General features: G+C 40.5%; 1 protein-coding gene across 4 annotated transcripts in view; it reads right to left on the bottom strand.

The window, feature by feature from the left end:
• Positions 1-9098, bottom strand: part of LOC143295389 (phospholipid-transporting ATPase ABCA1-like) — a 177073-nt gene extending 167975 nt beyond the window's left edge. For 2 of the 4 annotated variants that reach the window (XR_013057013.1, XM_076607059.1), the window contains exons 1-3: positions 8939-9098; positions 4732-4780; positions 1823-1972 (exon numbers count right to left, since the gene is read on the bottom strand). Coding sequence is in view for 3 of the 4 variants with exons in the window: in XM_076607059.1 (XP_076463174.1) it covers positions 1823-1888 (66 nt within the window). In the remaining variant the exon portion in view is untranslated. The other 2 variants (XM_076607061.1, XM_076607060.1) reach the window with 2 other exon arrangements.
• Positions 9099-14209: the final 5111 nt, after the last annotated feature.

The following is a 14209-nucleotide window of genomic DNA, read 5'->3' as shown; positions in this document are numbered from 1 at the left end:
GTTATTGATAATAACCTGTCATTGTCACAACATAAGTGGCCACTTACAAAATTTTATCCATAAAAATTCATCAACTATCTAGAATAAAACATTTTTAAACAAGCACTGTTGGAAAATATTTTTCCATGCTTATATCAAACCACATATAAATTATATATATGCATCAACAGTATGGGATATGTCAAGCGAAAATGTTCTTAAACAACTTATGAATTTGCATTGAAGAGCTGTAAAACTCATACTTCTGAAATCTTTGTCAACTATCCCTTACTACAAAGATTCGGATATACTGCTATTAAAATAGAAATTCACTCATACTATGTTAAAGATAATGTCTGGTTGTGCCCCTGTGTGTCTGAAACAATGATTCATTACAAACACAATTTGTAACATCAATGAGATGATGGTACCACTCCCTAGTGTTACTTAAATCTAGTCTTATTTACACTTGTGGATGCCTTTTGAACAGCATCTTAACCAGTTTTCATGTTCATAAAAGTCTCAGCATTTCAAGAAAGGTACCACAACTATCTGATGTAAAAATTTGCTAATTCTGTACAGAAAATAAGAAATGTCATGTGATGGTACTGTTTTCCGTAGCATCTCTCTCTCTCTCTCTCTCTCTCTCTCTCACTCACCCTCTCTCTCATTCCCTCCCTCCCTCCTTCCCTTTGTAAGTCAGTCAATCAGTCAGTCTCTCTCTCCCCTCCCTCCCCCTCTCTCTTTCCCTCTCTTTTCTTCACATTTTACCTGTGTGTATATGCTGTTCTAACCAGTATGTTTACAACTGTTCATGTTGTTCTTTCCATGATTTGTAATGAATATGATGCTTGGATATAATGTTTTCTTTTCTTTTCTTTTTTGTGATTTTGTTTGTTAATTCATTTCATTACTTTGTCTTAACTTTCTTTTTATTTTCTTCTTTTTTTTCTTTTTTTTTTTTTCCTTTTCATTTCCCATTTTCCTTTTCCCTAAGGATGAAAAAAAGCGCTTTATGCTAATTCTAGTAATACCCTCAGAAATAAAATTCATTCATTCATTCATTCTGTGTGTGTGTGTGTGTGTGTGTGTGAGCGCGCGCGTGCACACACACAGTACTCTACCAAAAAGAAAATATATTAGAAATCAGATTTCTGTAGAACAATGGTATAATCATTTTTGAGCACTGCTTGAGAAAGATTATGTAGAAAAAATGTTTGAAGACTGTAATGACAATGCCGTATTTGTTCGATCGATCAATATCAGAGGAAAAAGTGTTATTGGCTATTCATGATTACAACCAAGCTGCAGGTGTATATGGTGTAATCAAGTGTTTCTTTGTTATTGTCTAAAAATGAGCATAAAGTGAGTGGGTGTGGCACAGACAGGCACGGCAGTTGGAGTGTGTGTGTGTGTGTGTGTGTGTGTGTGTGTGTGTGTGTGTGTGTGCAAGTATGTGTGTTTGCATAAAAAAAGTGCATTTGAAAGAGTTTGTGCAGAGATATCAGAAGTTTGAACTAAAAGTCAGGACTCTGTGTACATAATGTATGGAGACACTTGTCATATATTTTCTTGTTTTTTCTCCGCTGCTTTTACTGTACAATCTATATTTTAAGAAATTATCAAAAATTTGTTTATCTCATATTCATGGTTAACCCATTGAATGGACAGTGTGTTCATGTTTGTGTGTCAGAATTTTATGTTAATTATCAACTCAGCAACCAAAACCTGCCAGGCAAACAGGAAGCACAAGTCAGAATAATGTGTGGCACTGAAGGGGTTAATTGCCAGAACTTAAACTCATTCATTGTTATGTTTCTCCCATTCCTGTACAAGGACATACCGGCTGTCTGCGGCGAAGGGTGAAGTTTTTCCACAGCAGCAGACCTAGCTGGTTCCAAAAGCCCATCTTCCTCCCTCTTCCAGCACCACCAGCCTGCCTGGCTACCTCAACTCATGTCAAACCCCATCATTGGCAACCCTTGATGGCAACCTGTTACACTCAATAAAAAGTATATTTCACTTATGTGTGTGCATATTTACACTGACATATAATCATAAACAGGCTGAAATAAGAGGCAGGAAGAAAAACAGAAAAAGATGTACATTTTGTAAAGCACCTAACTAGAAAGTGAGTGCCCTAGTTTCCATTCTTGTGAAGACCTTATATTAGACTTTGCTGGTCGTTTGGAAGAGACAATTAACTGAGGATCCATATGCAGCATGAACAAATAAATCAGACACAAAGTTTGTTGTTTTTTCAATGGATTACACAGCACTGAGGAAAGCAGCCCAAATTTCACACAGAGAAATCTGTTGTAACAAATAAGTAATCCAAACCAATCCAATCCACCCTGCATGACTCTATAAATCTTGTACACATGTGAGCAGCACTTTCAAACGTCATCATATGTAACCACATTCTCTCTCTCTCTCTCTCTCTCTCTCTCTCTCTCTCTCTCTCTCTCTCTCTCTCTCACACACACACACACACACACACACACACACACACACATGCACACACACATGCACACATACACCACTGAAGAATGAGAACAACACTAAAAACAAAAACAGAACAGTCATATAACTTATGACTTATTTCCAAATATATATATATATATATATATGTGTGTGTGTGTGTGTGTGTGTGTGTGTGTGTGTGTGTGTGTGTGTGTGTGTGTGTGTGTGTGTGTGTGTGTTTCTGGTAGTGTGAAGTGCCTAGTGTGTTGGTGAAGTGTCTGTGTGATTGTCACCTCTCACTTTCAGCCTTCACTGCTGGCTAGCACTGTGTAACAGCACTGCGAAAAGAAAGCCGACTGCGTAAGTCTCTCCTGCCAGTACATAGCCTCTTCACTACAAGCCCCATGTAGTGCCTCCAAGCGGCAATACATGTCCATACGGTACCTTGTGGATCCAAGCCAAACTACAGGGTACTTGGAGGCCCCTAAACTTGCAACATGCAGGCCCACCGGCATCTGGACATGCCCTGACTTTCATGAACAAACCCCCCAGCTGTGGGCAAATAGCAGGGCAGAGGGAGCTCTTCAGCATTGGTCGGCAATCCTTATAGGAGACAGATATGCCAAACAACCTGGGGACGTCCTACACATGGCTGCTACTGCACCTGTGGGACAATGAGCCCCAGAATGCAAGAGGGTGGAGAAGAGACTGCACAACTCTCCTTCACCTAAAAAAAAGTCCCCTGTGCTGGTCAGGCAAGCAGGTACAATGATAAACCCAAAGGCAACCTTTACCAGCTACTTCCAAGTCCTGCCGCGATGGAGAAGTAGTGACAGGGACAGGCAAAGGATGTTGCTGGAGGTCCCTAGCTACAACTCTGCAGGTAGGCAACTCTAGGCTGATGGTCGTTTATTGTATAGCAGGGCAGTTGCGATGCTAGTATCCTCCTACAGTGACAGAGCAGGCCTATTCAGAGATAGCATAGGGGGAAATAAAAGGGTCCCTAAACAAAGCCTGCCCTTCAGAGTGCCTGACAGGTGACCCTGCCTACCTGGTCATCCAACAAGGCAGTCAAAAGACAAAGAAGAAAATGCATGCCACTGACATTTGGGGCAAGGAATGTCTGAACCTTACTGGGCAGAGACAACAGATCAGAGCGTCATACCACTCTGATTGCCAAGATGCTAGGCCGTTATCAGATCGATATAGCAGTCCTGTGTGAAACAAGACTTGCGAGCAACACACAGCTTGAAGAAGTTGTAGGAGGCTACACCTTTTACTGCACTGGGAAACCTGAAGATAATCCAAGAACTTCTGGTGTTGGATTCGCAATTCGCACAAAGCTTGCTCAGAAGCTGGATAGCCTGCCACATGGCATTAATGATCGCCTTATATTGCGGCTTAGGCTTACAAGGACTGCTTTGCAACTGTCATCAGCGTCTACACTCCAACAGTGACAAACCCAGATGACATCAAAGAATAATTTTATCTGATTACCACCTGAAAAAGGTGTGAAAATGGAATCTTTGCAGATATTAAGAATAAATATTAATGGGATAGCTGATTTTCATAAAAGGAAAGATATATTTGATTATTTAAGAAAACAGAAAGCACATATCTTCTTACAAGAAATGCACCCCAAAACACAATTACAAAACAGTGTTTGACCAATGTGTGTATATGAGAGTATTTTGAATGGGGTTAGCACATACAGTAAAGGTGTGGGCATTTTGTTCAACACAACTTTTGTTCAACAACAATTTTACATGTAAATTACAGATTTTTCAGTTCATAAAGCCTGTAAAACTAAAGAACCTGAATATGTTTGCTTGATTTAATTCTTAACTGGGCAGAAAAAGGCTTGATTTAAAAGTATCTTTTTAATGTTTTTTAATAGAAGTTTTCAGCCTCCAGGATACACCATGCAGTTAACATGATTTGATTTGAACCAGTAGGTAAATGGGAGATCAGTTTCCTGGTCTCCCAGGTCAATAGATATGCAGATCTGCAGTGCTGGTACCATAATCCCTTTCATGATTGCTTAAACACAATCACAAGATCAAATTTGAAACACATTTAAAGATCCCATGATCCATTATTCCATATCAGTGTTCAGTGGGTTTCTGAAACATTAACATACCTAGCATATATATCCTGAAGGGGTGAAGTGACAACAGTGGTCAGAGCAAATTAATGGTCAAAGATCACCAATGAAAGCACACACACACACACACACACTCTCTCTCTCTCTCTCTCAAAGCCAGTGACAATCCAATCATTACTACAGACCTGTCTGAACAGCAGAGTCTACATTTTCCACCACCAGTTCAGGAAGATTCTGCAACACAAGGAAAAATCAATATTTGTCACTCTCCCAGTCTCTCCTCTCCTGTACACCTGACAATGTGCAAGGCTGTTTCTCAGTTCAATATCTGAGAAAAAGGAGGCACCAGTCAAGCCCTCACATCACACACACACACTCTCTCTCTCTCTCTCTCTCCATTTTTTCTTATACTTGATCTGTCACCATAAAATCGACAAAACACAGACACATCAACTGCCTGCTTTTCACCATATGCTGCAAGTAGTTAAGTCAACACTGAATATATTTTTTTGTAAAGAGAAAATAAGAACTCTTACAATGCACATCTTGGCAGCATTATGATTCTACCTCACTAAACTTGAAATGATTCCATGCACGGAAAGTTAAAAATAGGCTACGGGAATGGGAAAGGGATAAAACATGTAAACTTCATTGTTATGGTGATAAACAATATCAGAACAAGATACCTTAAATACTGACAGGTCACATTATCAAATCACAGCACAAGAGGGGACCCACCGCTTTCTAAGAGCTAGGTTGAATGGTCTGACAACACGTGACCTTCATTGAAATAACATTATCTGTTTAATGTGATTCTGCCTCTTTTTTCATGAGAGGTTGAATGGTCGATCAACATGTGACCTGCAATGAAACAACATTATCTGTTTAACCAGCTGAGTGCCAGAGAATTTTGTTTTTTTTGTTGTTTTTTTCAAAGACAAAAAGTGTTCTCCCTTTGCCAGGGAATTTTGAGGATTCGGGGGTAATAAATTAAAAAAAAATTATTGTACAAAAACTATGGGAGATACAGAGAGAAAGAAAGTTTTTGCCAAGGAAAATGAACGTAGATTCTGACCCTGGGCTTTTTTCCACTCAGTTTGAAGACAACTGTTCAGTCATTTAAAGTGAAGATAATACTTTCTGTGCAACAAAAAAGTCTATTTCCACTTTCACAGAATGGCATCCATAAAGAAAACAAACAAAATAAAACTGGAAATAGCATGCCTATTGTCACATTGTACCTGGAAAAGAAATCAAAACAGGCTATAAGTTTATAAAAACAACTCACAGCTCGTGTGGACATGTAAGTAAATAACTGTCCCAGCAATGACAAACATGAGTACAGTCCATATAACAAGTCAATCAAATTCTCTGAAACTGAGCAGGCAAGCTTTTTGACAGTGAAGAGCTTTCCCAAGTTAGAGAGTGAAGTTCTTTGATGGCACTCATTCCCGCCAGGTTGTACCTGGGCCAATTAAAGTGTCTGCTGTACATCTGGCTTGCTTCCTCTTCAAACAAGTCAACCATCTGATTCAGTGACAAAAAGCGTTAAAACTGATTTCGTCACTTATAATTTATATAAATTATGGATGTAATTGAAAAGCAAACTTGAAAAACATCACAGTTACAATATGCACACCATATTTACTGCTGAATATTCTGCACAAATACGGGAAAACTGAGAATGCAACCAATATTTTGAGAAAATAGAGTGATCTGATCACTGTCCAGGTTATCAGCAGCTTAATCAAGTTAATGCATTATAACCATGATATGATATAATTCATATAGTAATATTCTTTATATGAATGTGTGTGATAATTTCAATATGTGAGTGCATGTGCATGCATGCATGCATGTGTGTGTAAGAAAAGCACACAGACTGAGAGAGAGAGTCAGACAGAGACATTAAATGAGACACAGATCGAGAGGTTTTAATTATGAACACACAAGACAACTGCGATGGAATTTAGCAAAAACATTAACACATGTAATCTTTAAAATAATCACATTTTCACTCACAAACAGAAAAAATGAAATTGAAACAAAGTCAACTGAGCGAATGCATGAAACAACTGACTGTGTATCAGAGTTACCACCTGAGCATGGATACTGAGGTTTGAGTCAAGAATGACTCCAAGGTTCCTTGCTGATTTGGGAAACTGAACTGTGGCATCATCAACCACTATAGAGGCAGGAAAAGAAGTAGACACGGACATTCTTAAAGAAGAAATAATCACAGCTTCAGTTCTGTCGTCATTTAACTTTAGTTTGTTAATGTCATCCAGGATTTAACATTGAGAATACAATTCTTCATTGACTGAATCAGACGGTCTATTTGGTTTGGTTCTGCAGACTTTTGTAGCTGAGTATCACCAGCAAAAGAGTGGTGAAGAACAGAATTACTAGAAATGACATCAGAAAGAGGAGCAATGTACAGAACAAACAGAACAGGACAGAGCCTTGTGGCACACCAAAGGAGATAAGGGTTGGATCAGACTTTAAGCTATTAACAGAGAAAATTTGGAAGCAGCTTGGTATGAAGAAAACCAATTCAGAACTGTTGAATTAATCCCTAAAACATGTTCAAGTCTGGAAAGGAGTATACTGTGGTCATAGCTGCATGTCAAAAAAAAAAAAAGGGAGATGAAATTAATAAGTTAGGGTGTGAAATGCATGAAGACTTATAAAATCTACTTTTTGATTGTAAAAAAAGGCAAAATGCAAATGTACCCTAAGTTACATTTAACAGGCATCAAACCATGGTCATGATGATTCCAGAGCATGCATCAACAGTGGGAGAAAAAGACACTGCACGTGATTTGATTAGATTAAGACAGGTGAATATTACTGTAAACATTCAAATAGAAGACATCACATACTGCTTATAATGCCCACCTTTCTTTCCCCCCTCCCCCTCTGAGGCACTGAGATATTAGTCATCATTTACAATTCCAGTTAATCAGTTTCATCTCACCTTTACCCTGCTCCCCCTCCCCATCCCTCTCTTTTCTTTCTTTTTTTTCCCCATCTAATATCAGAGTAGAAAGAAATGAAACATAAGGCTACTACTACTTCTGCTGCTACTACTACTACAACTACACACACACACACACACACACACACACACACACACACACACACAATTTTGTGTAAAACAATAAACTGAAACACAGTGTAGAAAAAGAAAACAGTACATTCAACTCTGCAAACTGCAAAAAAGTGATGATCCATATCAGTGATACAATTACACTGCACGTAATCTTCATTCTCTCAATCAAAATTTTATCAATATCAATGTGGAAAGCAGAGTAAAACAACAGCAATCTCCTGCTATACCAACACCTTACTGCAATTGTAAATGATAATAACATAGGGTGATGGCCTAGAGGTAACATGTCCGCCTAGGAAGCGAGAGAATCTGAACGTGCTGGTTCAAATCACAGCTCAGTCACCAATATTTTCTCCCCCTCCACTAGACCTTGAGTGGTTGTTTGGGTGCTAGTCATTTGAATGAGACAATAAACTGAGGTCCCGTGTGCAGCATGCACTTTGCGCATATAAAAGAACCCACGGCAACAAAAGGGTTGTCCTTGGCAAAATTCAGCAGAAAAATCCACTTCAATAGGAAAAACAAATAAAACTGCACACACAACAGGAAAAAATACAAAAAACAAAAAAAAGGGTGGCACTCTCAGAAATCTGTTGTGACAAAAAAGAGAAATACAAATACAAATCTTGATCAATGCATTGGTGGGGGGTGGAGGGAAAGAAAGGTGGGCATTACAAGAAGCCTGTACTGTCTTATATTTGAAGTTATATTCACCTATCTTAATCTAATCAAATCATGTGCAATGTCTTTTTCTCCCACTGTTCATACATGCTTTGGAATCGCCATGACCATGGTTTGACGACTGTTAAATGCAACGTTGGGTACATTTGCCTTTTGACTTGTTTTACAATTAAAAACTAGATCTTAAAAAAATTTGATGCATTTCACTCCCATAACTTACAAATTTCAACTCCCCCCCCCCCCTTTTTTTTTTTTCCTTTTTTTTTCGAGATTCTATTGAAACCATGACCACTGTAAATGCAACACCGTGCCGGGAAATAAATAAAATTAATGTAGAAATCCCAAAGAAGAAAAAAAAAAGCATGTACACACACACACACACACACACATTGAAGAAAACGGACTATGCAAGAAATGACAAACGACACACCAGTAAAGTCTTTTCAAACCTGTGTCATGTGTCATTGGTGTGTTTTATGAGTTACTTGAGATAGTCATCGTTTCATCCGTACTGCGTTGACATAATTATCGGTTAAATTCATCATATCTCGTCCTCTTTTCTTTCCCGTGGGCGCCACAGAAATAATTGTAAAGCGTACCTTAGCCCTGCCTTCGCGCTAACTTGTATTGCCTCAAACGGTTACGACATTCTTGAAATCTGGTTCTACAGTAGCCTGTTCATCGTGATTGGAATCCACACTTGCAGAACGAAAAGAACGGCACACAACCGAATAAGAGCAGACGATCATTCAACTTGCATCTCAGAAGTGTGCGAGTTGTGTACCTTCTTTCAACTCTTCGTGGTGCAATGTGGTGTGTGTGTGAGAGAGACTGAAACTGACAGTCTCAGTCTCTGTGTGTGTGTGTGAGAGAGAGAGAGAGAGAGAGAGAGAACAGTCAGCATGTGAAAATTTCCTTTACACTGAGAGTTTCCGATCGTGGTGTGCTGGTGTGTTTTCTACACACACACACACACACACACACACACACACATAATGTAATATAGAGAGAGAGCGAACGAATGTTCCTGCCCGCAACAAGATCATGAGTGTTTGTAACAAAGTGATTACCGGGTATACGGTTTACCGTGTATCCTTCTGCAAGACCGTCTTCAGTAAAACCCTTACATCGAATACACGAAGATCAAAACCTCGAACTCGGAAGGGAAGAAATGTTGAGGATATAATTATTATATTGTAATGTTATTTAAACAAATTTACGATTTTTTTCCCCGGCCGGTCTAAGGAACGAAACTAACTGAAAAAACAAAAAAAAACCCTGGCACAGGCGGGAAGAAAATTAATGTTGATATTGCCGATCCACGCATATCTCATGATATATGTGTGTGTGCGTGCATGTACATAGATATATATTTTTATGATAAATAATTCTTATACATTTCACTTTTGAGTTTGTCAAAGCCGTCATTCGTTCACTGTCGATCAAATTTCATAATTATTGTTCATGGGGGATTTAACTAAACACATCTTCCATCCGACAGTTCTAATATTTCGTTTATACAGCTAAACGCACTAACTTGGTACTCGCTCTGAAACTGTTCCACTAAGTTTATCTCAGTAACTTCAAAAACGTTCTCATTTTCTCAGACAGTTGTTTTCAGTCTTTCTGCTGGAATATAGTGTCAGTGATTGTGAGTTTCTGCATACTCAACCCCCGGGCAGCAGAAGACAACCGTTGTCATTGCAGTTTCGGAAACAACTTTGAACTTAATTACGTGTCAAAAATAAAATAATTAATTTTAGATTTCAGGAAGACCATGCAGACCTCAGACCCCTCAGCACTTGTCATTAATGATAATTATACAGGTAGTGATTATCAGCCGTGAATATAAATTTCTCGGGCTGATCATTTCCAACGATTTGAAATGGGGGGAAAAACTGATACGGAAAAAAAATTGTTAAGAAAACACAACAGTGCCTGTACTACTTTATTTGGCGCCTCAGAAACGGTGTGGAATTAAAAAAAAAAGAAATCATGGTTGATTTCTACAGAGCTGTCATTGAAAGTGTGGCCGCTATTACCGTTTGGTACATGTGCCGGAGGTCTGGACACACAGCTTCTTAAAACCCATACCAAAACCAGGAAAGGACCCAGTCGTCAGGTAAGCGGCTACCGAATCCTAATGAGGGATCTTGAACACAGGCACATTCTCCCTTCAAATCAAGGTGGTTACAGAACAGGCAAGTCCACATGGGAAAATGCAGCTGCTTTTCCATATGAGGTATATAAAGGATTTCAAAGAAAAGAAGAAACACTAGCAGTAGCAATCGACCTTGAAGATGCCTACAATAACTGAAAGTCGGTTTGCGCACCTCATGGAGCTGCTACTAAGGTATCAGTGGAGTAAGTTTGACACTGACAAGATGGATAGAAGCAGCGCTTCAGGAAAGAACCGTCGTCCTACGCCTCGGAGATTGGATGTCTCCACCTTCTAAACTATCCATGGGACTGCCACAAGGGTCTCCGCTGTCTCCTGTCCTCTACAACGTCTACACGAAGGGCCTTGCAGACTTAAACAACAATGGAATAGCTCGAGTGCTTACTCTTGCGGATGATGGCCTGGTCTTCAAAACTTCGAAAGATGCTCAGGAAAGAACTAAAGCCGTCCAGAAACAACTAAACAATATTGCTCAATGGTGCAAAGACACAGGATCTTCCATCAATCCAGCGAAAGCCCAAACGTTGATGTGCACCCTCAACAACAGAACCGCAAGCAAATCACCACCACCTGTGTCATTCGACGGGATTCAGATCGAGAAAACCGAATGCCTACGCTACCTAGGAATACAGTTCGACAGGATGCTGACCTTCAGAAAACATACGGAAAATACTGTTCTCAAATGCAAAAAGGGCCTTTCAGTCTTAAAAGCAATGGCAACCAAAGGTATTGAACAACGCCACCTCTTCCTGCTATACCAATCACTCATCCTCAGTGTGATCGACTACGAACTTGGGTTAACAACACCATCTGAAAGCAACCTCCTAAAATTAGAAAGAGTTCAAAATGAAGCTATGAGGCTGATCCTTGGAAGAACAAAAGACACGCCCATAGAAACCATGCGATACCTGCTTGACCTTCCTTCAGTGCAGGCCAGAAACAAGTTAAAACAGGTTAAGACCCTCAAAACCCACTGCATGACGGATTCAAAGAACCAAAAGGCAGCCGTCTAGGACGAGGAAGATCATGGATGGGGCAAGTAGAAGACACAATCCAGCTAGTATGCTGACTACAAGACCTGAAAGAATCAAAAGAATTGGAGAAAACCCCGAAAACCTCAACCATCTATTCAACACAGCCATTTCACCCACTCCAGGAATGGCCAGAGGGCAAAACTGATGCGGAAGTGAAGCTACTCATAGAAGAAAACAGTAAAGAAGAGGACATCATCATATACACAGATGGCTCAGTCACCAAAGACCAATCCAGCTGGGGATTCACTAGGAAACAAAATGGAAAAACAATTAGGGAAGAGAATGCTGCCTACAAAGTCACAACCTCCAGCCTAACGATGGAAGTTGAAGCTGTGACACATGCCCCCCTGTGGCTATCGTCTATCCATATGCCCAGAAACCAACATGCCATGATTCTAACCGACTCAATGAGCCTCATACAGAAAATTGAAAATGGAATGGGAAGCCCAGAGTGGCAAAAGGCAATGCGGATCTTTCAGATTAAAAAAAACTTACATGGTTATACTGCCCGGGACATGCAGGTGTTAAGGGAAATGAGCGAGCTGACAGACTTGCTAGTAACGCAACAACAACGAGCGGCCTACATCTAGGAAAATCGGAAATCCTCATTAAAGTCAAAGAATGTCAAAAAGAACAGGTACAAGGCCATCACACCATCGATCGCCTCAAAGAAATAAAAGCAGAGAGAGGGAGCGGCCATAAGTCTAGCATGAAAGGTAGAGCACAATGCTTTGCAAATCAAACAAATATCGGCATCATTTCCAAACCAACATTGCGCAAATTTCTTCAAAACGGAACAGAGTCTCTGTGGGCTTTTCCAAATAAAATAGACTGAGCAACACACTAGACGCCACGTTCTTGGCAGCAGAGATCTTTTCCCATCCCATATGCACGTTCCAATATTCCGTTGCTCCCACAGTGTAGGCATGCATACACACACATACCTCATCCTCTACCCCCCCCCCCCCGCCCCCCCCGCCACCACATATCCCCCTCCCCCCTCCCCCCACACTCACACACATACGCACGTGCACAGAACTCTCCTGACACTTGTGTACACTTACACCCTCGCGCATGCACAAACGCACACAAACACACAGACCCACACATACACACAAACACACACATACACACACGCACAGAGGACCAATCTGGTTGGGGATTCACTGCGATTCACCCCCCCACACACACACACACATATATAAAATTATATATATATACAAAAGATATATATATATATATATGCACGTATATATATATATATATATATATATATATATATATATATAATACTTTACGCTTATAGTTGACTTCATCAAGTTTTTGCGCCTTGTACAAATTATTATTGTTGGTAGTGGTTCTTTTTTATGTTTTTTTTTTTTTTTTTTTTCCCCCTCAAGGCCTGACTAAGCACGTTGGGTTATGCTGCTGGTCAGGCATCTGCTTGGCAGATGTGGTGTAGCGTATATGGATTTGTCCGAACGCAGTGACGCCTCCTTGAGCCACTGAAACTGAAACTGTTTGGTACGGAACATTTCCAAGGCAGAAATCGCAGCCCTGAACAGAATCGTAAAAACTGCCCCCAAGAATACCCGGCGGGGCTGATCTACCTTTTCTAGACGACATGGTGATAAGAAACTCCAGGGAGAGCTGGACAGTACAAGCTATAGGTCTTCAGAGAAGAAGCCCCCCTCAGTCAAGTGTTTCGGCCCTTAACTCGTTACTGTATTACACTCTAAGGGAGCCGGGCCGCACCCAGGACATGATTCCTGGATGCCCTTGTATTGCCGTCCTTGAGCCTTTTTTTTTCTGTTCCGCATCACTGGGTTCGAACCCTCACCTCCAGGGTGGTCGCCACTTCAGGACTGAGTCACCTTTCTAGCAGATGCTTCAACCACTGAGCCATTGTACGCCTAGTTTGAGTAGGGAAATTCCTCCTGGACCAGATCCAGCTGGAACTCTTTTCTGCTGCTTCTGCCATTGCCTTGAGAGCCCGTGTCCTTGGCTCTATAGTGAGGACTTTGGCTTGGAAGCCAGATTCTCACAGGCTGCTGGCTAGACAAGCATACTTTTCGGTCTTGTAGATATGGGCTTCCTGCATTTTTTTCGTATGGCACAGTGAGATTCAGAGTCGCTTGTTTCGTTGCTTTGGAGTAGAGTACTATGTGGGGTACTTCCTGAGCCTGTCGGATCTTGTACCATTTGAGCTTCCTCCTCATGATGATGGTTAGGAGGTCATCGTGGTGTCCAATGGCTTGGGTGATCTGTTGGTCCTTGTCAGTGTTCGTGAAGGGTTCAGTGTAGGAGATGCCTGTAGTAGCTTTCGGAAGCATCTCATGTTTTGTGATCGCTCAGTAAAAAGCTCCAAAAAAATTTCTGAAGTTGAAAACTTTTCTAGACATCTGACCTTCCAAATTGTGCAACAAGAAGGCAATGAAAGCAGAAGGTGGTGCAAAATATGATAATGGGCCAATAGATCATTTCAAGGAGATTTGGTTCAGAAACTAAACTCTTAAAACAGACTACTCAGACGGAGTCAGTTCGCTCTAATTTAACACTTAATTCGATCTTTTCTTCGTTCTTTGAGTTTCCGCTTCTTGGCACACTGTGATGCGCAGCTCCTGGTATGACTTTCCAGGGGCAGGCTTATACATAAC

This window comes from Babylonia areolata, chromosome 20, assembly GCF_041734735.1.
Source record: "Babylonia areolata isolate BAREFJ2019XMU chromosome 20, ASM4173473v1, whole genome shotgun sequence".
In the NCBI taxonomy this organism is placed as follows: Eukaryota; Metazoa; Mollusca; class Gastropoda; order Neogastropoda; family Buccinidae; genus Babylonia; species Babylonia areolata.
This window is presented reverse-complemented; position numbering and strand designations above follow the sequence as displayed.